General features: G+C 39.4%; 1 protein-coding gene across 1 annotated transcript in view; it reads right to left on the bottom strand.

The window, feature by feature from the left end:
- Positions 1-1,179: 1,179 nt before the first annotated feature.
- The window catches only part of HCN4 (hyperpolarization activated cyclic nucleotide gated potassium channel 4), a 220,469-nt gene continuing 193,669 nt past the window's right edge, over positions 1,180-27,979 (bottom strand). The window contains exons 7-8 of the mRNA XM_040413696.1: positions 9,271-9,435; positions 1,180-4,304 (exon numbers count right to left, since the gene is read on the bottom strand). Of these exons, the coding sequence (XP_040269630.1) occupies positions 3,208-4,304; positions 9,271-9,435 (1,262 nt within the window). The 3' untranslated portion in view covers positions 1,180-3,207. The remainder of the gene's footprint in view (positions 4,305-9,270; positions 9,436-27,979) is intronic.

Raw genomic sequence — 27,979 nt, forward strand, 5'->3', positions numbered from 1 at the left:
TCCTTGTTCACCTGATCTGAACCCCATTGAGAACCTGTGGTCCATCATCAAATGTGAGATTTACAAGGAGGGAAAACAGTAAACCTCTCTGAACAGTGTCTGGGAGGCTGTGGTTGCTGCTGCACACAATGTTGATGGTGAACAGATCAAAACACTGACAGAATCCATGGATGGCAGGCTTTTGAGTGTCCTTGCAAAGAAAGGTGGCTATATTGGTCACTGATTTGTTTTTGTTTTGTTTTTGAATGTCAGAAATGTATATTTGTGAATGTTGAGATGTTATATTGGTTTCACTGGTAAAAATAAATAATTGAAATGGGTATATATTTGTTTTTTGTTAAGTTGCCTAATAATTATGCACAGTAATAGTCACCTGCACACACAGATATCCCCCTAAAATAGCTAAAACTAAAAACAATCTAAAATCTACTTCCAAAAATATTCAGCTTTGATATTAATGAGTTTTTTGGGTTCATTGAGAACATGGTTGTTGTTCAATAATAAAATTAATCCTCAAAAATACAACTTGCCTAATAATTCTGCACTCCCTGTATGATCCCTTCTGCTTGATTTTTATATAGGGTTTATGCTTTATACCCTAAGAGGAAATCCATGTTAGTTTTATTTCTATGTTCTGCTTTATTTGTCAAATCATTGGCAATACTGGAAACTGTTGATGTTGTTTTTGCTTTTCTGAAGACAATAAAAACTATTGATTAAAAAAAAGTTAATAACCAGAAGATGTACAGGACACTGGATGCTCTAGTAGGAGAAGGAGTAGCTGGTAAAAAGAAATATTTGTAATTTACACGTTTTTTACCATTAATAAAATATGCATTTTCAATGTGATGCATATGCCAATGTGATACAATGCTTTTCCTGTTAATATTTGCACAAAATCAACCATATTCCACACATTTTATTCATGAAAATTTATTGAAATCCAGAAATTGTGTGTATATTTATATATATATATAATTATATATATATTAAATAATTTTTTCTTTAAATACTTTAATTAATTTTTACTTATAAAAAAAACAAAGCAGAAACCCCTTTAAAACAAAGAGGTTATTGGCAAATACACGAGAAGTGATGCTTATAGAGAGTTATTTTTCTTTGTAAAGAGCTACCTGCTGCTATAACTGTATGATAATAATCTATTATAAACCATTTATTACTTTTTCTTTATTTTTATTTTTTTTAAACCAAGATATCCTTTAACCTTTTTACTGCCAGAAGAGCGCACAAATAATTTGTCTTCAAGGATTTTTATATCTTCTAGTTACACATGGAAACAAGGAGTTGAAGAGATGCCGTTTTCTGTTTATGATGGAATATAAATATTTTGCTATGAAAACATTGAGAAATAGCCCATATATTCCTCTGTCTAAATGGTTTCTTCTATGTACCTGATTTAGCAAATACAATGTTGCAAAATTTAGTCCAATGGCTAATCAATATTAATAGAGAAGATGCTGGCTTCATTATACTGCAAGTTTTTTCTGGTTTTGAATGGTGAGCAGGAAGGGACCTGGGAGAAGAATGCTGGAGGTAAAATAGTAACAGAGTTTGAAGGAGTACTAGGAAGAAAGGCACGTTTGACCACAACAGAAGATAGGTACAATGACTCCCTAATAGCACAGGATTATAAGGTTATTGTCAAAAAAGCTTATGATTTATGGCAAAAGTAGAGCATTTGACAAAAGACTGGAGATTGGGGAAAGGAGGTAGAAGAGAAGACAAACACAATGATTAAATAGTTCATCCTACTTGAAATTCTTTAACAGTTCCACTGTAGTTAGTCAAGATCTTAGAATCCAAAAGGCTCCTTTGACTTTATCAGTTTAATACGCAAATCCAATAAACTCCTTGCTGCAGCTACAGATTTACAAAGAGAGACAGACCTCTGGCAGAGAAACGGTGAGCAAAGCTTAACTCCTCAATTCCATGTAAATGTAAAAGAAAGTAATGGCTCCAGCATGACAAGTCCCATCCAGTCACATTGCTCCCTGGATTAGGAGCACCACTTGGTGAAGTATAGAGTGCCTGTGCACATAGGAATAAAGCAAAATGCTAGCTGGAAATCACACCGCTGATCTGTAATTCAGCAGCAATAAGGCACTCTCCAATACGAGTGTCTGCATCGCACAACCCATGCCAAGGCAGTGCCTTATTGCAACAAGGAAAGCGCAGATTCTGAAATTGGCATGAGGCTGCAGTTATGGCATTCCCCATGTCACAGATGCCTTTTCTTAGCGGACAGTATGGGGTTCCCCAAGGGTCATACCTGTTCTACTGACTCCATTGGGGAAGTGAAGGCACAAGGACAAAATGTTACATAATATTGCTTATGCAGGCAAGCACTAGGGTACTTGCCTTGATGTCCCTCTAGCTAACCACACAAAACACACACACCAGGTGCAATGAAAGGTGTATACCAATGAATCATGTGCTTTCAAACTCGTGACAAAAACTAGAGAGATCAGACCTCTTGCAGATATCTCTAGTAAATATTGTCTGCGTCCCTGGCAATGACAAGAGGTCACATAGAGTAAGGGACTCTAGCCACGTGCATTTGTCTTCAGCACATAATATTTGATCAAGGCAGAATACTGATGAGAATGGTGTCCAGATAAAGTAGGTGCCTTATTGCAAGGGGCAGGTCATTCCCACCATTAAAAGAGGACACTTGACTTCTACATCTTAAGCACTGTTTATGCCAACTAATACATTCCAGTAACTTAAATCCTTATTTATTGCTAAAAGATCTGCAACGCTGTTTTAATTATAATTTTTTTGCCAAAGTCAAGAGCCTAAGACTAGAGGAATTTGTAGATTGTTGTCAGCTAGAGAAGCATACAGCAGTGTCTTGAATACACACATTTAGCAATTTGAAATCTCCACAGAAAGGCAATATACATTTGCAACCTCATGATGAATTACAGTTAGCTATTTAGTCCTGTAACAGCTTGAGAAACCATATGTTTTGATCATATAGGTGTTGTAATGATCTGAATCATTTGCATTGATTGCACCGATGTTATTAGAATGTGCTGTACAAATGCCAATGACCAAGTCATTGGTGGCAAAATACATATTCAGCCTGCCAGCTACCTTTTCACTGCAGTATACAACCTCAAAAAATATTCTACATGTCTCTTGTTGGGGATTAATTGTTCTGCAGATCTCTAGCAATAGAAAAGGTCAGAGGTTACACTGGAGTTTTGAGTGAAAGGGTAGGTCCTCTACAGCAGCAACACTTGTTCCAAATGAAAATTCTGCAGACCCTTTTTGTGGCAATGTGGTATGGTCTTTTGGATCTGGGCTTCCTTCTCTAGGAAATAAAGTAAAGTCTGGAGTAAACTGCTGGGGAAAGTGTGGTGAGCCTGGTGCTGGCTGAGGCAAAGAAGGCTGGGAAACAGAAATGGGCCGACCATCTTGCCTAAGTCTGTTAAGGGGCAGAGCTATGCAGCTGCTTGGGTGAGACACAATGGGAGCTGTTTGAGGAAGGAGAAGAGACCTGGAAGAACCACAAACCTGAGTGGTTCGGTTTAGACCTGGACTTAGTCTTGAGGCTGAACTCCCAGGAGAGTCTGCTCTCTGAAGTGGAGGTGGTAACACCCATAATGGCTCTGAAGATCCAGGTAAAGGCTGACCCGGTGACTGGGTTTTTAAGCCTTGAGATTGTCTAGAAGAGGGAGTTGGGAGTTGCTGGTCAGATTTTGATAGTCTTGGTTGACAAGAGGAGACTTCTAGTCCTGGAGACCACTGTGATGTGTCAAAAGCAGCAGGGGTTGAACTAGTAGGAAATGGCTGTTGTTTTGGACCCTTGTCAAAGCATGGTATATTAGATGGTGGTCTAGGGCTCACACAAGCTGCTGCAGAGAAACCTGCCAGTTGATGTACATGGTAAGAGGACTGCTGTGACAACTGTGCCTCAGGTCCTGCTATGTGTGAAGAAAAAGTTTGTCTCTGCCTGTATTGGAATTGCCGAGCTGTTATCCCTAATGCAGAATTTGGAGGTCTGAAGATGTTGGCTGGCAGCCGCTGGTGAGTTAAAGGTATGGCAACTGATGTCGTAGCAGCTGCTGCTTGTAATGGTGCTTGAACTAATGGTGTCCATATTACAGGAGTTGGAGGTGTTGGGGCAGAGTCTGTCTCAGAATTTGTGCAGCGGGGTCCCTGGGCCATTTCACGGTCATGCTGCACAATCTGCTGAATAATCTCATTTTCCTGGTAGTTAAGCACCCCTGACTGGAGGTCATGCTGCACCTTATGAAGAAGGATGGAATTCTTTTTACCTGAAAAAACAAAAAACAAAGTTCTATCAATTACTGTTACCAAAATACTATAGACTGGGACCTAGTAGCACTTGTGTTCTGAGTTCACATATAACCAAGGTTCAAAATTGCACAGAGCTTTATACAATGTCTGTAGAGCTCTGCATATGTTGGTGCTATATAGGTACCATAAGATAAAGAAGAAATAACTAACTTTCAGTCGTTCCTCTCTCATTCTCTTCTATTGATTATTGGCAGCACGTCCCTGATTATACAGGTAGATGTGCTGCCAAAATAAGATATCTTTCAGCAGCCGACAAACCTATGAAAGCATTCCGGACTTTTTTCCCATCTAAAATAACAGATCTCAGATAGAAATGGCTAAAATGGATGCAAAATGTGCATAACTGAGCATAATGGATGCTTAAAATACAGCATCCGTTTTTTTGTTTATTTTTCTATTCTTCTTATGGATCAAAAGAACAGAAAACTAAATTGTGATGTTAATCCTATAAAAGGCTTTTAATTCTATTTTCCGAATCACACCTCACCAACTGCATTCACAACCCACTCCCATTGTGCCTCATGCCTCCACCCCCCCCCCCTCCCCCCGCCAAGACCAGACACATCTTCCATTTTTTAGTACATGCATTTTTAAAAGCAATAACTTTTTTTGTCTTTTTTTTGTAAAACATGGGGTTTTATTTTTGCCATTCTTATTTTAGTATTTTTTGTTTTTATTTTTTTATAAAAAGGAATACTGTAAAAAAAAAGGTGGAAATAGCCAGTGTTTAACAGTTTTTTATTTGTTTTTTGTTTATAGCACAACATGTAGCTAAAATATTTTTTTTATTAATTCCCCTTTCCATAATGGTCATTTTGATATACAGTGCTGGCCATAATTATTCATACCCCAGGCAAATTTTGACTTAAAGTTACTTTTATTCAACCAGCAAGTAATTTTTGACGGGAAATCACATAGGTGTCTCCCAAAAGATAATAAGACGATGTACAAGAGGCATTATTGTGGGGAAAAAAAACATTTCTCAGCTTTTATTTACATTTAACCCCTTAAGGACTCGGCCCTATTTCACCTTACGGACTTGGCCATTTTTTGCAAATCTGACCAGTGTCACTTTAAGTGCTGATAACTTTAAAACGCTTTGACTTATCCAGGCCATTCTGAGATAGTTTTTTCGTCACATATTGTACTTCATGACACTGGTAAAATGGAGTAAAAAAAAATTCATTTTTATTTATAAAAAAAATACCAAATTTACCAAAAAATTTTAAACAATTGCAAATTTCCAAGTTTCAATTTCTCTACTTCTATAATACATAGTAATACCTCCAAAAATAGTTATTACTTTACATTCCCCATATGTCTACTTCATGTTTGGATCATTTTGGGAATGATATTTTAATTTTTGGGGATGTTACAAGGCTTAGAAGTTTAATCTTGAAATGTTTCAGAAATTTTCAAAAACCCAATTTTTAGGGACCAGTTCAGGTCTGAAGTCACTTTGCGAGGCTTACATAATAGAAACCACCCAAAAATGACCCCATTCTATAAACTACCCCCTCAAGGTATTCAAAACTGATTTTACAAACCTTGTTAGCCCTTGGAAGGCAGATTTTGCTGGACTGTTTTTTTTGACACCATGTCCCATTTGAAGCCCCCCTGATGCACCCCTAGAGTAGAAACTCCCAAAAAGTGGCCCCATTTTAGAAACTACGGGATAGGGTGGAAGTATTGTTGGTACTAGTTTAGGGTACATATGATTTTTAGTTGCTCTATATTACACATTTTGTGAGGCAAGATAACAAGAAATAGCTGTTTTGGCACCGTTTTTATTTTTTGTTATTTACAATATTCATCTGACAGGTTAGATCATGTGATATTTTTATAGACCAGGTTGTCACGGATGCGGCGATATTTATTTACATTTTATTTATGTATGTTTTACACAATGATTTCTTTTTTGAAGCAAAAAAAAAATCATGTTTTAGTGTTTCCATAGTCTGAGAGCCATAATTTTTTCAGTTTTCGGGCGATTACCTTGGGTAAGGTATGATTTTTGCGGGGTGAGATGACGGTTTTATTGGCACTATTTTGGGGTGCGTGTGACTTTTTGATCGCTTGCTATTACAATTTTTGTGATGTAAGGTGACAAAAAATGGTTATTTAGCACAGTTTTTATTTTAAATTTTTTACGGTGTTCATCTGAGGGGTTAGGTCATGTGATATTTTTATAGAGCCGGTCGATACGGACGCGGAGATACCTAATATGTATGCATTTTTTTTATTTATGCAAGTTTTACACAATAATATCATTTTTGAAAGAAAAAAAAAAAATCATGTTTTAGTGTCTCCATATTCTGAGAGCCATAGTTTTTTTTAGTTTTTGGGCGATTATCTTAGGTAGGGTCTCATTTTTTGCAGGATGAGATTATGGTTTGATTAGCACTATTTTGGGGTGCATATGACTTTTTTTTTCACTTTATTTTTTGTCCCACTTTGGGACTTGAACTTTTGGGGGTCTAATCCTTTACAATGCATTCCAATACTTCTGTATTGGAATGCATTGGCTGTATGAGTAATACTGTGTGTATTACTCATACAGCTTCCGGCCTGTGAGATCCAGGGGGCTGGATCTCACAGGCTCGTCACCGGAAGACAGCGCGATGGCTTCCTTAGACATCGCGCTGCCTTCCATGCCATTTTACGCCAAATGAAGGAAACATCAATGTGACCAAACAAATAAATTTTTGTTTCATCTGACTATAACACAGAAGAGCAGAAGTCGTCTTCTTTGTCCAGATGAGCTTTTGCAAAGGCCAAGCAAGCTTTTGCGTGCCTTATCTGGAGAAGTGGCGTCCTCCTTGGTCTGCATTGTTCAGTGTCCGTTGGCTTGTCTGCCTTGAGACATTGCCACCAGCAGAGCCCAGATTCACCAGGATGGCCTTGGTGATGATCCTTGTATTCTTTTTCACCTCTCTAACTATCCTCCTGGCCAGCACAGGTGTCACTTTTGGCTTCCGACCATGTCCTCTGAGATTTTCCACAGTGCGCAACATCTTTTATTTTTTGCTCAAATGTAAATAAAAGCTGAGAAATGTTTTTTCTCAGCTTTTGGGAGACACCTATGTCATTTCCCGTCAAAAAATTACTTGCTGGTTGAATAAAAGTAACTAAGTCAAAATTTGCCAGGGGTATGAATAATTATGGGCAGCACTGTATAAGATATATGCGTTATGGTGGGTGGGGGAGGGGCTAAAAGCTGTGTTGTTGCCTGTGGTGGCATTTTTTAAATTTATTTATTATAATTTTTTACACTTTGTACCTTATAATGTCATACAAGACCCTAGAGGTTCATTTAAATGTATATATTTCTTATTGCTGTTTTTACCTGTAATATTAGCCCCACTTACTGGGTGAATACAGCCCCCAGAGAGGTTATACAGTGCTGTACAACCTCTCTGCAGAGCTGATCTGGGTCTGCTATGACCTTTGGGACTGGAGCAGGAAGCGGCATTGCTGCTTCCTGATCTCTATATACAGTGCTTATTCAGCGCTGTGTATAGAGCGATGGGGAAGGTGGGGACGGTGAAAAACCATACCTGCCTTCTTTATGGGTAGCTGTTCTGTCACTGACAGCGGACTACCTGCTCCTGCAGCGTGCAGCTACAATCTCTGCACAAATTTTATAAGATCTGTACTCTGCATATTGAGCAGATACAAACCAAATATGCAGAGGGCTCTGTGAAGCACTGCTACACCATCAATGCTTTCAGTAAAGGTTTAGGTCCCCCTCTACAAAAAAGTGATTTAAACAATAGGTTATTTTCTGGTGACACATTACCTTTTATAACAGTGTGCCTCCCAGTTCTAATCTATCTCCTCAATCCCATCACTAACTACCAGTGGCCTCCAATAGGCCCACAACCTTGTTCATATAAACAAAAATCCTTCATTATACACAGAAAACCAAAAATCCCATAATTAAAGGGGTTTTCCGGGTTCAGAGCTGAAACTGGACACCAAGGCAGCCCCCTGATATGAGCATCGGAGCATTTCAGAGCATAATTTGCTTCCTAAAACTAAACATTGAAAAAAACAAATTCAGTATTTTCCCTGTCCAATTCATCCCCTTATTATCAGTCAGAATTAATGGCCCCAATTAGATCCAACTCTCAAGTCCACTTCAATTTCTCCCTGTCTCTAAGACCACATATCCAAACCTCTACCAAACATTTTTGGAACCCACTCAACCTCAAGTTACAAAAAATGAATAAGGAAATGTGAAACTATGAATTCTGATTCAAACTTCTGTTAGGGGAGGTGGACAATCATTAATTTAGTTTTGTCCATGTTGAGTTTTAAGGAAGTGGGAGAGGAACTAATTGGTGTAAATGGCGTAAAAGTAGGTTAATATATACATTAATAAAAAGAAAAGCTTGGGTAGATTAAACATCAGCATAACTAGTCTTGAATTAAAGGGGATGTCTCATCTAAGACATTGGTGGCATATAGCTAGGACCCGCACCTATCTCCAGAATGGGACCCCCGAAGGGAGCGGAGAGCAGCTCTGCATGCATGGCTGCCCTCCATTCATTTCTATGAGAATGTTTAAATTGCCAAGTGCTGGCTTGGCTATCTCTGGCAATCCCACAGCAGTGATTAAAGCGGTGGCTGCACTTACGAGGTGCACTCCAGATAAATTTCTATGGGACTTCCGAAAATAGCCGTGTGCACTGGTTTGGCTACTTTGTAACTCCCATTGAAATGAAGGGAAAGCGGGCTGGGCATGCGCAATGCGCTCTCCTTCACTTTTGGGGGCCATTCTGGAGATAGGTGTGAGTCCCAGAGGTGGGACCTGCACCTATCTCACACTGGTGGCATATCTTAGCCATATGCCCACATTGTCTCAGATGAGACAACCCCTTTAAGAAATATACATAATTAATGTAAAATGGAAAATCATACCAATTCGGTCTAAACGGTCTAGTGCAACACTTTCAAATGCCCGCCTCATCATTGGATACTCTTCAAGAACTTCATTGAAGTGATCTACACTCAGTGTGTACAATCGACAGTACGTGTCAGCTCTTACACTTGCAGTTCTTCTTCCTCGTGTCAGCAGACAGATTTCTGAAATATAGGTTTTAAGGTATATCAGTTAGTTTTGTTTATAGCCTCTATTACTAAACTAAATTGTAACCTTTATTGGTAAGCATAAAAACGCATTCATTTTTTGGAGTAATTCGCCTAGCATTACAAACATTAAAGATAAGAACACTACAGTCCGTGGTTGTGGTGTAGGAGGACCTACTGTCAAATTGTTAGGATTGCCAGGGTGGATTCAGGGAAAGAACAAGACCACCATTTTTTACAATAGGTCCTTCCTTACCATGGTCCGGGTTGCTTGATTGCTTTTTGTTTAGCAGGTTGTTTTGCTAAAACAAATCAGTGAGATGTTATACTTACCAACAGGGTACACATATTGGCCAAGTTTCTAGCCTAATGGCAGAACAAGAAAAATTGGAGTACACAAAAGACACAATTTTGTTGCCTTAGTTGGCCATTTTGTACACCTCCTGTCATAACTGGTAAATTGATTGTACTTAAAGGTGCTGTCTGAGATAATTAAAAATGTAATAGTCTAACATAAGTGAACGTCAGTGCTGCAAAGTACGGCTCTAGGGAAAGAGGGAGTATAAGATGATTTTTTATTTTAGGCTATTGCAAGGCTTGTCTGAGATTTTAAATTTTCTAGGACAACCCCTTTAAACAGGTTTTCCAGGACCCAGAAAGTCCCAGAAATCCCTTTAACCCCTTAAGGACTCAACCCTATTTCACCTTAAGGACTGCAAATCTGACCAGTGTCACTTTAAGTGCTGATAACTTTAAAACGCTTTGACTTATCCAGGCCATTCTGAGACTGTTTTTTCGTCGCATATTGTACTTCATGACACTGGTAAAATGGTAAAAAGACCCCATTTTAGAAACTACGGGATAGGGTGGCAGTATTGTTGGTACTAGTTTAGGGTACATATGATTTTTGGTTGCTCTATATTACACTTTTTGTGAGGCAAGGTAACAAGAAATAGCTTTTTTGGCACCGTTTTTATTTTTTGTTATTTACAACTATCGTCTGACTGGTTATGTCATGTGATATTTTTATAGACCAGGTTGTCACGGATGCTGCGATACCTAATATGTATACTTTTTTTTTATTTATGTAAGTTTTACACAATGATTTCATTTTTGAAGCAAAAAAAATCATGTTTTAGTGTTTCCATAGTCTGAGAGCCATAATTTTTTCAGTTTTTGGGCGATTACCTTGGGTAGGGTATGATTTTTGCGGGATGAGATGACGGTTTTATTGGCACTATTTTGGGGTGCGTGTGACTTTCTGATCGCTTGCTATTACACTTTTGGTGATGTAAGGTGACAAAAAATTGCTTTTTTAACACAGTTTTTATTTTTATTTTTTTACGGTATTCACCTGAGGGGTTAGGTCATGTGATATTTTTATAGAGCAAGTTATTACGGACGCTGCGATACCTAATATGTATACTTTCTGTTTATTTATGTAAGTTTTACACAATGATTTCATTTTTGAAGCAAAAAAAATCATGTTTTAGTGTTTCCATAATCTGAGAGCCATAATTTTTTTAGTTTTTGGGAGATTACCTTGGGTAGCATATGATTTTTGCGGGATGAGATTACGGTTTTATTGGCACTTTTTTGGGGTGCGTGTGACTTTTTGATCGCTTGCTATTTCACTTTTTGTGATGTAAGGTGACAAAAAATGGTTTATTTAGCACAGTTTTAATTTTTTATTTTTTACAGTGTTCATCTGAGGGGTTAGGTCATGTGATATTTTTATAGAGCCGGTCGATGCGGACGCGGCGATACCTAATATGTATACTTTTTTTTTTTATGTAAGTTTTACACAATAACAGCTTTTTTAAAACCAAAAAAATGATGTTTTAGTGTCTCCATATTCTGAGCCATAGTTCTTATATTTTTTGGGCGATTGACTCAGGTCGGGGCTCATTGTTTGCGGGATGAGGTGACGGTTAGATTAGTACTATTTTGGTGGGCAAACGCCTTTTTGATCGCTTGCTGTTGTACTTTTTGTGATGTAAGGTTACAAAAAAATTGTTTATTTAGCACAGTTTGTTTTTTGTTTTTTTACGGTGTTCATCTGAGTGGTTAGGTCATGTGATATGTTTATAGAGCCGGTCAATACGGACACGGCGATACCTAATATGTATACTTTCCCCCCCCCCTATTTTTTACCAATTTTTTTTAACTTTATTTGGGGAAAATTACGTTTTTGTTTATTTTTACTTGAAACTTTTAATTTTTTGGGCGGAAAACTTAATTTTTTAAACTTTTTTTTCACTTTATTTTTTTGTCCCACTTTGGGACTTGAACTTTTGGGGGTCTAATCCCCTTTACAATGCATTCCAATACTTCTGTATTGGAATGCATTGGCTGTATGACTAATACTGTGTGTATTACTCATACAGCTTCCGGCCTGTGAGATCCAGGGGGCTGGATCTCACAGGCTCGTCACCGGAAGGCAGCGCTGATGCCTAAGGAAGGCATCGCGCTGCCTTCCATGCCATCGGGTCCCCCCTACAGCCGCATGGGGACCCGATGGCCGCCGCAAGGTAAAGCCGCAAACCGCAGGTCTGAATTGACCTGCGGTTTGCTGTGATCGCCGATGCGGGGGGGGGTCACATGACCTCCCCCGGCATTGTGACAGGATGCCCGCTGAATGATTTCAGCGGACATCCTGTTCCGATTAACCCCCGCCGCGCCGCAATGTTGTTTTAAAGTTAGGACGTACCGGTACGTCCTGGGTCCTTAAGGACTCGGCAAACATGGCGTACCGGTACATCCTAAGTCCTTAAGGGGTTAAATAAATTACAAATGTTGTTTGAGCTAACATTCTTGTATCTATCTATCTATCTATCTATCTATCTATCTATCTATCTATCTATCTATCTATCTATCGTGATGTGCAGCATATACTGTACTTCACAGCAGGGGAAGACTTGCCATAGACCCTACAGGGAAATTTTCTGGTGGGCCAATGCCCAGGGGGCCACCCAATCCCTCCACATGGCCGCTGGCTGGGTACATATTGATCTGATGCTCTCAGCAATAATTAATGCTAAAAGCATCAGGTACTTATGCCCCTGGCAAGCAGCCGCAGGTGCTTTCCTGAATTCAACTGTATCAATGTCCTCCGTATGGTCATAGGGCAGTATTTTCTTTTCTTTTTAATTTTCTTTTTATTTTAGTGTAACAATTGTCAGATAAAAGACAATACAAGGCATTACATTGAGAGGCAGTATAGTACAATCAACATTGTTTGAATGAGTATCATATAGCGAACATTCAGTCCATTAGCTTTAGTGGACTATAAGTGTAATATTGTAGTCCCGGATTGAATGACGGATTCCAAAGGGCGTTGACTCGTGTAGTCTGAGATGAGTCTTGTTTGCTCTTGTCCTGTATTAGCAGAATTCAGAAGGGCAACCATAGTAACAAAATGAACTGCCTTGTATGCATAAGAGAACAAGTAAAGGAACTTGTACAATAAAAAAAATCATAAATGTGTAATACATATACACTGAGCAAAAATATAAACGCAATACTTTTGGTTTTGCTCCCATTTTTCATGAGCTATACTCAAAGATCTGAAACATTTTGTACATACACAAAAGACCCATTACTCTCAAATATTGTTAACAAATCTGTGAGGCCGGTTGGATGTACTGCCAAACTCTCTTAAACGTCTTTGGAGACGGCTTATGGTATAGAAATGAACATTCATTGCACAGGCAACAGCTCTGGTAGACATTCCTGTAGTCAACATGCCAATTGCATACTCCCTCAAACATTGTGACATCTGTGGCATTGTGCTGTGTGATCAAACTGCACATTTCAAAGTGGACTTTTATTGTGGGAAGTCTAACGCACACCCGTGCAATATTCAGGCTGTGTAATCAGCACCTTGATATGCCACACCTGAATTTTCCAAGTGCTGATTTTATAAGTGCATTGGAGATATTCAGGAGATACTCAGGAGGTAATCTGGAGGTGGATACAATCTAAACAAGTAAGATTTGTTTGTTTCAAATCTTTCCCCTCTTTACAATGGCAGACCTGGTTCTGTGCAGGAATTGTTGTGCTTTTATTTCAGGTTCCACTCTTTGGAGGTTTGGATACGGTCTGATCTGTAGACAGCTCTCCATAATGCAGCAGGAAACAGCCTTTTTGAAATATGAGATTTGTAAATTAACCGTTAAACAAACTCAGGCTGAGAACGTTGCAATGCCACTGCCACAGAGGCCCCCTAGAAATGGAAGATGGGTTACTGCAGGTTCTGGTAGACTGAGAGTTGTGGATAGAAGACATATCCCACAGTCTGTGGCTCTCCATAATTCATTTGCAGCACTTTCAGAGTGCAAGAGCAACATGGAGGATGGCTCAAGCACAGTGGGTGAGGAACAATCATCTCCCATGCCTAAAGTATGCAAGACTACAGCCAAAGACAAAAAGGAAAAGGTGAGGACTGATAGTAAGCAGCTGTGGGTGGGCGATTCCATCATAAGAGGTGTGAAGTTTGAGGAGAATGGTGTTGTGAGATGTCTCCCTGGTGCTACCGCTAGCAGGGATAGATGACGAATCCTTAATATTGTTAGGCAAGCAAAGCAGGAAAGGAAGGTGGATGTTATTGTCCATCTTGGGACAAATGATCTGGCTTGCAATGAGGTTTCAAAGGGGAAAGAAGCTTTTCACACACTTGGAAAGGATATACGGGAGGTTGCATCAACTGTTTCATTCTCTGCAGTTTTGCCTGTGCATAACCTTCAGCATGACAGTAAGATGCGCATTAAGGAATTCAATGTATGGCTTGGTGAATGGTGTCTGCACCAAGGGTTTGGCTTTGTGTCTCATATTAGCTCTTGTTGGAATGGAAAAGAACTGTACAAGAAAGATGGTTTGCATCTTTCTCTCAAGAGAACGAATGTCCTTGGTGAACAATTCCAAGTATTTGCTAAGAAGCATTTAAACTAAGAAATGGGGGCAAAAGAGTGATATTCCAGCAGTCCAACTGCCCCCGGAACAGTGCCAGAAGATGCTAGTAGCACAAAGGTTAAGAAATGACAAGCTCAGATTCTTGTCTACAAATGCTCACAGTTTAGGGAATAAGATCAATGAACTTGAGGCTATAATGGCATCTGAGAATATAGATGTAGTGGCTGTTACTGAGACGTGGTTCAATGGGAGTAATGACTGGGATATAACAATACCAGGGTTCTCTTTATACAGGAAAGACAGAGAAGGCAAGAAGGGGGAGGGGTGGCCCTGTATGTGAAAGATAGCATAAAATCTAATTTGATACAAGTTAGCGAGAACAATTTAGAGTCAGTTTGGGTTACCTTGCAGCTTGATAATCATAAGGTAACTCGTGTAGGTGTGATATATAGACCACCTAGCCAAGTCAAAGAATTAGATGATCTACTAGTTGAGGAAATAGCTAAAATGACATTAAAGGGGGAAGTTATCATTATGGGAGACTTCAATCTTCCTGATGTAAACTGGAAAACCAAAATAGCTAGTTCTGCCTGTTTGTATATATGTGTATATATATCATTCCTTTTCAGGAATATTCCTGAAAAGGAATGATATATATACACATATATACAAACAGTGGACTAATTTGATATTTGTCATTCACAAGAAAGGCACATGTTTGACTGCATTTCTACATTGTGTTACTGATTGATGTGGTTTTAATACTTTGTGTGCAGATATTTTATTATTTTAGTATTTTAGGGATTGCAAATTGTTTTTGTTGTTATTCTGCAGTGAAGATATAAAATTTAATATAATATAACCAAATCACATGGTCCATGTGTGATCCCTTATGTAGAGAGTGCCCCTCTTAATTTTATACACATTGTTCTTTCTACACAGGCCTGGGGTGAGGCCTCTAGAGGTGAGCACCTCGTTCCAAAACCGATAGGTGGGTGTAGCCGCTGTTTGCTACGATATATACAAAAACCATTAACAGATTTATTTAACCAATCACTGGCAACAGGAGTCGTCCCAGAAGATTGGAAATTAGCAAATGTTGTGCCCATTCACAAGAAAAGTAGTAGGGAGGAATCTGGCAACTATAGGCCAGTAAGCCTGACATCAATAGTGGGGAAATTAATGGAAACTATACTTAAGGAGAGGATTGTGAAACATCAAAAATCCCATGGATTGAAAGATGAAAACAGCATGGGTTTACTTCAGGGAGATCATGTCAAACTAATCCTATTGATTTTTTTGATTGGGTGACTAAAATAATAGATGGCGGAGGTGCAGTATATCGCTTATCTAGACTTTAGTAAGGCTTTTGATACTGTCCCACATAGAAGGCTTATCAATAAATTGCAGTCTTTGGGCTTGGACGCCCATATTGTTGAATGGATTAGGCAGTGGTGAGGGACAGACAACAGAGGGTTGTAGTCAATGGAGTATATTCAGACAATGGTCTTGTTACCAGTGGGGTACCTCAGGGATCTGTTCTGGGACCCATATTGTTTAATATCTTTATCAGCGAAATTGCAGAAGGCCTCGATGGCAAGGTGTGTCTTTTTGCTGATGACACGAAGATTTGTAACAGGGTTGATGTTCCTGGAGGGATACACCAAATGGAAAAGGATTTAGGAAAACTAGAGGAATGGTCAAAAATCTGGCAACTAAAATTTAATGTTAATAAGTGCAAGATAATGCACCTGGGGAGTAAAAACCCAAGAGCAGAATATAAAATCAGTGATACAGTCCTAACCTCAGTATCTGAGGAAAGGGATTTAGGGGTCATTATTTCAGAAGACTTAAAGGTAGGCAGACAATGTCATAGAGCAGCAGGAAATGCTAGCAGAATGCTTGGGTGCATAGGGAGAGGAATTACCAGTAGAAAGAGGGAGGTGCTCATGCCGCTCTACAGAGCACTAGTGAGACCTCATTTGGAGTATTGTGCTCAGTACTGGAGACCATATCTCCAGAAGGATATTTATACTTTGGAGAGAGTTCAGAGAAGAGCTACTAAACTGGTACATGGATTGCAGGATTAAACTTACCAGGAAAGATTAAAGGACCTTAACATGTATAGCTTGGAAGAAAGACGAGACAGAGGGGATATGATAAGAAACTTTCAAATACATAAAGGGAATCAATAAGGTAAAAGAGGAGAGAATATTTAAAAGAAGAAAAACTGCTACAAGAGGACATAGTTTTAAATTAGAGGGGCAAAGGTTTAAAAGTAATATCAGGAAGTATTACTTTACTGAGAGAGTAGTGGATGCATGGAATAGCCTTCCTGCAGAAGTGGTAGCTGCAAATACAGTGAAGGAGTTTAAGCATGGCATGGGATAGGCATAAGGCCATCCTTCATATAAGATAGGGCCAGGGGCTATTCATAGTATTCAGTATATTGGGCAGACTAGATGGGCCAAATGGTTCTTATCTGCCGACACATTCTATGTTTCTATGATTATCTCGGCAAAGGAGAAGTGCTCACTAACACAGATTTAGACAGATTTGTGAACAATATTTGAGAGTAATGGGTCTTTTGTGTATGTAGAAAATGTTTCAGATCTTTGAGTTCAGCTCGTTCAAATTGGGAGCAAAACCGAAAGTGTTGTGTTTATATTTTTGCTCAGTGTATATATGAGGGAATGGAACAAAGAGGAGAAAGGAGTGTGGGAGGGGGTGGAGTGTAATCCCGAGACCATTGTCCAATATACGCGGAGGTGTAGAAAGTGAGAGTGTTGCCACTATTGGTTATTTCGTCTCATATACTTCTCATAGCATCCATTTGAGGGTTGATTTTTTTCTGAAATGTGGTTGAGGAAAGGAGTTTAATTGCGATAGGTTACCCATGGGGCCCAAAGTGTCCCAAATCTACTCTTTGTATGTTGAGTTAACCTGATATTCTCTTCAATACCGTATATCTGGTTCACTTTATGTAACCATTGAGGTATTGTGGGGCAAGATGACGTTCTCCACAACGGGGGGATTAGAAGTTTAGCGTCTGCTAGCAGGAATTAAAGTAGGGACTTATTCTGCACATTTTGTCTCTCTTCATTCCAACCCAAGAATATCAAGGTAGGAGAAGGTATAGATTTCAATGAACAGATGTTCTTGATAATCTCTAGGACAGAGCTACAGAACATTGTTAGTATTGAGCAGGACCACCAAATGTGCAAGTATGTCCCTCTTTCTGAGTTACATCTGCAGCAAGTGTCAGGGATAGATGGGTACCAATTATTAGTTTTAACCGGGGTTATATACCATCGCGTCAGTATCTTGTATGAACTTTTTTGTATTCTTATACAAGAGGATGGCCCGTGGGAGCATTTATAAATGTTGGAGATTGCGGTGGGTGATAGATTAATTCCTAAATCTCTTTCCCAGAGGCCTATATAGGCTCACTTTAGTGGAACGGATCTAATTAGTAAAAGGTTATAGAGTTTTGATAGCACCTTGACCGGTGTGTTATTTTGTGCCAGTAGGGTTTCTAGTTGTGTCAGATGTCTGTCGAATTGTCCATGTGATATATAGGAGTGAAGTGCCATTTTGATTTTTTTAAAGTCTAGGAAATTTAGTGGTTTCTCTCTTGTTAAGTTATTTATGTCGGTGAGAGATTTCACTGTTCCATTTTCCATTATGTTTTCTAGTGGTATGTCTTTGGTGTGTAGGTGGTCTGGGAAATCCAGGTGTCGTTGTGCAGTGTATAGCTTCGGTAGGTCCTTCACTGTAGCTAGCGGGGAGGGGCCGGTAGGAGGTGTGTTGCCTGTGCTTTCCACAGGTGTGCTACTTCTTGAGTTAGGGGGTTCTTAAAGGTTATTGTGTCTAAGTAGTCAATTGGCGCCACTAGTAGTGTCTTGAGAGGCATCGGGGAGGAAAATTCCTCTAGTGCTACATGTAATTTTCGCTGTAGCGGGTCTAATCCAGTGTATTATTCTAATGAGCACCGCTGCTGTATGATATAAGGATAGATCTGGTACTCCCAGGCCTCCTAGTTGTTTGGATAGTGTTAGTGTTGAGAAACCTAGTCTGGGTCGTTTATTTTTCCAGATGTATTTAGAAAAAAGTGATCTGGATTTTATAAAAAAAGGTCATGGGTATCTTAATCATTAGCATCTGGAACAGGTAAATTAATTTGGGGAGGATGAGTCCTTTTAGTAAGTTTTTCCTTCCTATCCAGGATATGAAGGGAGCTGTCCAGGATTTTTTTTAAAGAGTTTTGTAGTAGGGGTAGGTAGTTGAGTTTGGTCAAATCTTTCCAATGTGCGCTAAGTTTAATTCCTAAGTATGTTAGGCTACTTTCACACTTGCGGTAGAGTGATCCGACAAGCAGTTCCGTCAATCTGCATGCAAACGGACAGCATTTGTAGATGGATCCAGATCCGTCTTACAAATGCATTGTAAAAACGGATCAGTTTTTACCGGTCTTCAGCCAAAAGAAAGAAATTAGCTGAACAACTTGCTGTCAAGAGAGCAGAAATTGAAATGAAAGCTGCCATCGACGCGCAGCGCCAACTGATGGCTGAAAAGGAAGCTGAAAAGGATGCACAACGCCATCAGATGGAAGCTGAAATCGAGGCACAGCGCCAACAGATGAAAAGTCATTCTAAAGGCAGAAAGAAGTTAAGATCATAGAAGCCAGACTCAGAGTACATGAGGAGGATATGAGTCAGAGTAGTCATAGGTTCAAATCTGTACTAAGTGAAGAAACAGACTCCTACTTTCCTTCATATGCCCAGGAGAATGGAAGGAAATCTCCAGCATGCAGTGAAGAAATAAGTTATTATCCTTCCATCCCTGCTAATAAAAACAAAGAGAGGCCTAGTCCAGTGTTAGGAAAAAGGTGTGTGAATTTACCCTCTATCTCTACCGGAAAAGATGAAGAAAAGGACTCATCTAATTCAGAAGTAAGTGAGAAAATAGAACCGGATGATTCTATTCCTAGATGCCATGGCAATGCTCAGGAGAGTGTTACAACCATTGTCCCAGCAAGACCACAGATTACAGTCCTAGCTAGACTTCTCGTTCCAGAACCCACTGTATTTTCAGGAGATGTACTGAAGTTTATAGAGTGGAAGGCAAGTTTTGAAATGATCATTGAGCATCATTGCTTCAGTCCAGTTGACAAGTTATTCTACCTTCAGAGATATGTTGGTGGAGAAGCCAAGGAAGTTCTTGAAGGTAACTTCTATAGAAAAGACAAAGAAGCCTACAGACAAGCTTGGGAAAACTTGAATGCAAGATATAGTCATTCTTTCTTAGTACAAAGAGCCTTTAGAGAGAAACTGAATAACTGGCCTAAAATAGGTCCTAAAAGAACACTTCAGACTCCAAAAGTATGGTGACTTCCTGCAAGCATACAGCAATGCCATCCCACATGTTCAAGGACTGGAAGCTACCTGAAGAAGTGGCTTCTAGATGGAATTGCTATGTGACTAAACAGATCTAGGTAAGACCTTCCCAAGTTTTAAAGAGTTCTCTGAGTTTGTCAATGAGGAAGCACGGATAGCATGTAATCCAGTAACATCATCTTACCTTAAAATCCTTAGAATAAAGGCCTGCAAGAGAGATAAGACGTGCAAGAGCATCTAGCTTTGCAACAAACACAGCAGCTAAATGTCCAGATACCTACGAGAGCGAGTTGAAAGTCACTACTGAGATCAGTAGAGAGACAGAACTGACAAATCTTCAGACTACCTTCAAGTGTATGTTCTGTGGAGAGAACCACTCCATACACAAGTGCCAACAATTGAAGGAGAAGTCCCCAGATGAAAAGAAAAAATTTGTACCGGATAACCAACTGTGTTTCGGATGCCTAAGAAAAGGCCATGTTACTAAGGAGTGTAAGAAAAAGGCCACATGCAGCATTTGCAAAGGACACCATCCTACACCACTACATGAAGAACGTCCAAAGAAAGATAAATCCTCAATAGCTAAAGATACTGAGGAAAGAAAGAAAGTATCGGTATTCTCTTGCAGAGTGAGGCAAGGAGAAAGCAACTGCACATCAATGGTTGTACCAGTGTGCATTTCAAATCCTAAAAGGAGGAACAAGAAGGTATATGCCTAGATGGGAAGAGATCCCAAATTCAAGCAGGATTATTTGAAATTCATCATGGAAGGCATCCTTGAAGAAGGACATGCAGAGAAAATTAATAACCAACCTAAAGAAGGAGAAGTGTGGTACATCCCACATCAAGGTGTTTACTATCGGGACAATAAATGGCACTGAGGTGGGGGATGGGGGTATAAAATTTTTATTAATGCTTGGTGGTGGGTTTGAAATTATGAAGGGGGAGAGGAGGGGGGTGAGCGGAAAAGGGTTTTTCCTATGACTGTGTGTTTATATCTTTTTTCATCTGTTTATGAAAAAATGAAAGATGAAAAAAGATATAAACACACATTAGTCATGAGACAAACCCTTTTCCGCTCACATCCCCCCCCCTCTCTCCCCCTTCATAATTTCAGACCCACCACCAAGCATTAATCAAATTTCTAAACCCCCATCCCCCACCTCATTGCCATTTATTGTCCCGATAATAGTTATTTCTGTTGCGTACGTAGAAAGAGATTGAGATAAGTCGAGAAATGCGTTTCACAACGATATGTTCCACGCTTATTCTGTATAGATATGTATATATGTATTTTCTACAGAGTATGTTATATATTTATATATGAGCTCTTATATATACTTTTATATATTTATATATAATTCTTTTTTATATATACTTTTTATATCAATTGCCCATTTTTTTATACACATCTCATTTTTTATAAATCTGACTCTTACTTTATCTATTATGTCATTTTATGCTGATAATGCACATTTTTATATATATATCTACTAGCGAACGCTTGGACAAATCATCTAATGATAATCTTGAACCCAATCCTATGGGCTGTGCCTCCCGATTATTAGCATCTCTGCTGCCAGGACAATGGATCATGTGACCGCACAGATGCGATCACGTGATATCCTACTTCACTTACTGCAGCCGTCGGCCCTGAACAGACAGTGGAGCATGCGCCCATCTACAAGTATAGTATCGTGGTGCCTGGCCTCTCCCCCTGTCTTTTTTTCACATGGGGAGGACGGCGATCACTAGAGGATGCTCCTGCTTCCGGTTCCCCGAGTCATGTGACCGCTTATTCTTGCGATCACATGACCGGGAGTTTCATACACAATTAAGAAGATACTATCTGTAATAATGCTCGTTTTTTAATAAATCCAGAATCGATCTTGTGTCCAAGTGATAAGAATAGTTATACATTTATAATACTGTTTGGTTTGAAGAACTCAGGCTGCAATCTGGATGACACCTAAGGGTGGCCCCTCCTCCAGGGGGCGTCACCTAGGTGCATCCTTTTGGAATTTTTTTTGGTATGCTTTATCTATAAATACTGATTTATATACTATATTTATTGTATCATTGTGAAACCTGATGAAGGGGAGACTCTGATCCCCGAAACGCGTTGTTTCTATTAAACAAGAAGAATTCATCCATTAAGACCATCTTCACCAGTTATTTCGCGCCGAGCAGAGCCTCTTTTCTTCCACTAATGTCTCATGAGGTGTCCCCACTGAAGGAGTTTGGGGTTGGACTGTTGATGGGTTAAGATTGGCCTGAGGCCTTGGTGCTGCGAAGGGTGATCACAGGAGGAAGGGGTGAACCCTATGCTGTTTAAGCTGATCTAGGATGGGGTGTTGTAAGCAAGTTTCTGAGAGAAGAATTGGAATTGAAAATAGATGAAGAATATTTTTGGACAGACTCACAAGTTGTCCTAGGATACATAAACAACGAAGCTTGAAGATTCCATATCTTTGTCGCCAACAGAGTTGAGAAAATTCGGGAAATAAATCCAGAACATTGGCATCACATTGACACAAAGCATAACCCAGCAGATCATGCTTCAAGAGGCCTGAATGTAACTGAATTGAAAAATTCTAATTGGTTCACAGGTCCAAAGTTCCTTTGGGAAAAGGAAATCACGCCCAGTCTAGGTTACACAAAATTGTCTATGGGTGATCCAGAAGTAAAAGTTGTACAAACATTGAGCACTGCTGCCAATTGTCAAGATGACATACTTGAAAGACTAGCCAGATGTTCAAAATGGAATACAGTCATAAACGTAGTGGCTCGAATTCAACGTTTGGCAAAGGGAATCAGAAAGAAGGAATTATTGAATGTAGAAGAAAGAATGAAAGCTGAAGAAACAGTCATAAGACTAATTCAACAGAGATTCTACAGTGAAGAGTTGAAGAGACTTAGTCAAGAACCTAAAAGGCTTCCACACAACCACCCAACCACCCATTGTACAAGCTTAATCTTGTTCTGCAGGATGGTATACTGAACGTGGGAGACTGGAAAATGCATTGTTACCTAGCAGAGTGAAGCATCCAGCAATTCTACCCAAAAATTATACCTTCAAAAGATTGATTATTGATCACTACCACAACAAATCCTTGCATCAAGGAAGAAGCTTTACCTAAAGCTGTTTGAGAGAAGGTGGTTACTGGATTGTGAAAGGAAGCAAAGTTATAGCAAAGTATATAAGTAAATGTGCAGTCTGCAGAAAGGCACGTAGACCTACAGAAGAACAAAGAATTGCAGATTTACCGGCAGATCATGTAAACCCATCACCACCATTTCTTTATAGTGGAATGGATTGTTTTGGCCCATTCATCACAAAAGAGAACCGCAAGGAGTACAAGAGATATGGACTAATATTTACATGTCTAAGCTCCAGAGCAATTCAGCACAAAATGTTAGAAGATATGTCAAGTGAAGCATTCATCAATGCCTTAAGATGTTTCATAGCCATTAGAGGTACGGTCAGAGAGCTCAAATCTGACCAAGGATATAATTTTGTCGGAGCAAAGAACGAATTGAAGAAAGCGCTAAAACAGATTGATAAAGAAAAAGTAACTGAGTATTTGTTAGAGAAACAGTGTGATTTTCTCATGAATGCTCCACATGCAAGCCATACAGGAGGAGTTTGGGAAAGACAAATCAGAACTGTGAGAAATGTGTTAAGTTCAGTGTTAAAAAAAAGAACGCCGGAAGAATGGATGATGCTTCACTTAGGACCCTATTCTATGAAGTAATGTCTATTGTTAACAGTCATCCACTTACAGTTAATAACATCAACGATCCAACAAGTGTGGACCCTTTAACTCCCAACCATCTACTTTACCTTAAGTCAAATTGCATACAGCCACCGCCTGGCAAGTTCACCAAAAAGGATTTATATGCTAAAAGGAGATGGCGAAGAGTTCAATATCTATCAGAACAGTTTTGGAATAGATGGAGGAAAGAGTACTTATCCAATCTTATGCTAAGAAGTAAATGGCAAATATTCAGAAGAAATGACCAAGTTGGTAACATAGTGTTAGTAAAAGAACAAGATTTACCTAGAAGTCAATGGAAATTGGCCAAAGTTCTAAAAGTTCAAAAGGATGAAGACAAACTAGCAAGAAGAGTGTTGTTACAAATAGGAGACTCAAAACTTGACAAAAAACGGAAACCGTCTTACTACTCCACTCAAGTTAGAAGTCCTATACAGAAGTTAGTTGTTCTACTTGAGAGTGATAAAAGACACTTGGAAGTTGAGAACCTGATGGAAAATTCCTCAAATTCATGTTCAAGTCCTACCACTAAGAACATAGAATTATAGGTAATTTTGGTGGGAGTGTAGCTGGCCAGCTAAGACCTGTCCTAGGTTGATAATATAGCTTATATGTGTATTCAGCTAGACCTGCCAATAGCCTTATTACAGTTCCTATGTTTATGTGTTAAAGACAAAAGCAGAGTTATTTACTGTGATATCATGTTTTGGATGTTATATAACTGTTATATTCTGTGTTCACAGAAGCAGAAAAAGATAATATGCCTTTAAGATTCATTTTGTAATGTAAGGTAAGCTCAGTGACACAGCAGAAACATCAGAAAGCATAGTGTTATTCTGTTGTTGCTGGGCAGAAGTCTAGACCAATCACAGCCAGCTTCTCACACAGCCTGTCTGGGAATTTCCCCTAGCAGGAGCTGCTGGAATCATTACTCACCAGAGAGAGGAGCTGAACACACAAAGATCCAGCCAGAGTTCAGTTTTATGGAAGCAAAGAGGCCAAAATAGGTATTTAATACAGTTAAATAGTTAGTAGTGTGATTAGAGCTGTATACTGAACTGGTTATATGTGTTTACTTGAAGTTCCACCAATTGCAAATTACAAATAGCAATCCATGCAAATTGCATACAGATCAGTAGAACTATCGGTCAAATCTCAGATATACCTCTCAGAGAGATCATAAAGTGACATTACAGATACTCAAGAGGGAAAGATAGCCACCATTTTATGTTGAATGACAAGATTGAACAGTTGAACCACCATCTTAATCATACCGCCATTTTGTGATATCTTTTCAGCATGTGTTATGTACATGGACTATCTGCTGCGGAGGCAGCAGTATTATATACCGTCCTGATCAAAAGTTTAAGACCACTTGAAAAATTGCAAAAAATCATATTTATCATGGCTGGATCTTAACAAGGTTCCAAGTAGAGCTTCAACATGCAACAAGAAAAAATGGGAGTGAGACAAAACATTTTTTGAGCATTCAATTTAATGAAAACAACGAATAAACTGAAACAGGCTGTTTTTCAGCTGATCAAAAGTTTAGGACCACACCTCCACAAAAAACCTAAACCCCCCAAAACAGAAATCCAACTTCCAAACATGAACTCAGTAATGAGTAGCTCCGCCGTTATTGTTTATCACTTCCAAAATTCGTTTCGGCATGCTTGATGCAAGTGTTTCCATGAGGTGAGTGGGAACATTTCTCCAAGTGGTGAAGACGGCCGCATGAAGGCCACCTACTGTCTGGAACTGTTGTCCATTTTTGTAATCTTCCCTTGCCATCCATCCCCAAAGGTTCTCAATTGTATTTAGATCAGGGGAACACACAGGATGGGCCAAAAGAGTGATGTTATTCTCCTGGAAGAAGTCCCTTGTCCTGCGGGCATTATGTACTGTAGCGTTGTCCTGTTGAAAAACCCAGTCGTTACCACACAGACGAAGGCCCTAAGTCATGAGGAATGCTCTCTGCAACATCTGGACATAGCCAGCGGCCGTTTGACGCCCCTGCACTTCCTGAAGCTCCATTGTTCCACTGAAGGAAAAAGCACCCCAGACCATTATGGTGCCCCCTCCACTGTGGCGTGTAGAAAACATCTTGGGTGGGATCTGCTTGTCATGCCAGTAACGTTGGAAACCATAATTTTTTTCTCATCAGAGAATAAAACTTTCTTCCACCTTTGAATGTCCCATGTTTGGTGCTCTCTTGCAAAGTCCAAACAAGCAGTTCTGTGGCGTTCAACGAGACGAGGTCTTTGAAGACGTTTTTTGTTTTTGAAGCCCTTCAGTCTCAGGTGCCATCTGATGGTTATGGGGCTGCAGTCAGCACCAGTAAGGGCCTTAATTTGGGTCGAGGATCGTCCAGTGTTTTGACGGACAGCCAATTGGATCCTCCGGCTCAGTGCTGAATGATGAATTTTTTTTGGGTCTTCCATTTGACTTTTTTGTTCCATAACCCTCAGGATCATTTAAGAAATTCCAAATGACTGTCTTACTGCGTCCCACCTCAGCAGCGATGGCGCGCTGTGAGAGACCCTGCTTATGCAGTTCAACAACCCGACCACGTTCAAAAAGGGAGAGTTTTTTGACCTTTGCCATCACAACGTGTGACTACCTGACAGAAAATGACAATGAATCCACATCTTTGCACAGATTTGGCTTTTTAAAGGCATGTGGTCCTAAAATTTGGATCAGCTGAAAAACAGCCTGTTTCAGTCGTTATTTTCAATTAATTGAAAGCTCAAAAAATGTTTTGTCTCACTCTCATTTCTTCTTGTTGCATGTTGAAGCTCTACTTAGAACCTTGTTAAGATCCAACAATGTAAAATATGATTTTTTTGCCATTTTTTAAGTGTTCTTAAACTTTTGATCAGGACTGTATGAAGAAAGGTTGAAGTTAATAAAGAAGTTATTTGAAGCGTTTGGTGTGCTCTTTAAATCTACTGTTTCCATAGAACAGCGCTAGAGGAATTACAGAGTAATAGACAGTCTGGTTAGACTAAAAGTCAGAGATATCAAAATTCTTCTAATGCCACAGCGCAAAAGGCACTTCATAGTGCTGTGCCTGCCACAGACGGATCCGGCATTGCTGTATTTTTAATGCCGGACTAATACATTTCAAAGTAAATTAATGCTGGATCCGGCATTCCGGTAAATGATCCGGAATTTTGGATGGAGATTATACCACAGCATGCTGCGGTATTTCCTTTGTCCAAAGCGCCGTTCAGTGACTGAACTGAAGACATCCTGATACAGTACAGACCAAAAGTTTGGACACACCTTCTCATTCAAAGAGTTTTTTTTATTTTCATGACTATGAAGGCATCAAAACTATGAATTAACACATGTGGAATTATATACATAACAAACAAGTGTGAAACAACTGAAAATATGTCATATTCTAGGGTCTTCAAAGTAGCCACCTTTTGCTTTGATTACTGCTTTGCATACTCTTGGCATTCTCTTGATGAGCTTCAAGAGGTAGTCCCCTGAAATGGTCCTCCAACAGTCTTGAAGGAGTTCCCAGAGATGCTTAGCACTTGTTGGCCCTTTTGCCTTCACTCTGCGGTCCAGCTCACCCCAAACCATCTCGATTGGGTTCAGGTCCGGTGACTGTGGAGGCCAGGTCATCTGGCGCAGCACCCCATCACTTTCCTTCATGGTCAAATAGCCCTTACTTTCAAAGTTTTCCCAATTTTTCAGCTGACTGACTGACCTTCATTTCTTAAAGTAATGATGGCCACTCGTTTTTCTTTACTTAGCTGCTTTTTTCTTGCCATAATACAAATTCTAACAGTCTATTTAGTAGGACTATCAGCTGTGTATCCACCTGACTTCTCCTCAACGCAATTGATGGTCCCAACCCCATTTATAAGGCAAGAAATCCCACTTATTAAACCTGACAGGGCACACCTGTGAAGTGAAAACCATTTCAGGGGACTACCTCTTGAAGCTCATCAAGAGAATGCCAAGAGTGTGCAAAGCAGTAATCAAAGCAAAAGGTGGCTACTTTGAAGAACCTAGAATATGACATATTTTCAGTTGTTTCACACTTATTTGTTATGTATATAATTATTCCACATGTGTTAATTCATAGTTTTGATGCCTTCATAGTCATGAAAATTAATAAAACTCTTTGAATGAGAAGGTGTGTCCAAACTTTTGGTCTGTACTGTACATCCTGAACGGATTTTATCCCCATGCATTCTGAATGCTAAAACTGATCAGTTCTTTTCCGGTATTGAGCCCCTATGATAGAACTCAGTGCCGGAAAAGAAAAACGCTAGTGTGAAAGCTCCCTTATATAACTTTTTGGCCATTTAAATGAAAATTGCCTTTCAAGCTTGTTCTTTAGTTTTTGAGAAATATTTATGCCTAGTGCTTCTGATTTTTCAAGGTTTATTTTGAAGTTTGAAAGGGAACCAAATCTGGTGAATGTGTCTAGTACCACTG

This window comes from Bufo bufo, chromosome 1, assembly GCF_905171765.1.
Source record: "Bufo bufo chromosome 1, aBufBuf1.1, whole genome shotgun sequence".
Taxonomy (NCBI): domain Eukaryota; kingdom Metazoa; phylum Chordata; class Amphibia; order Anura; family Bufonidae; genus Bufo; species Bufo bufo.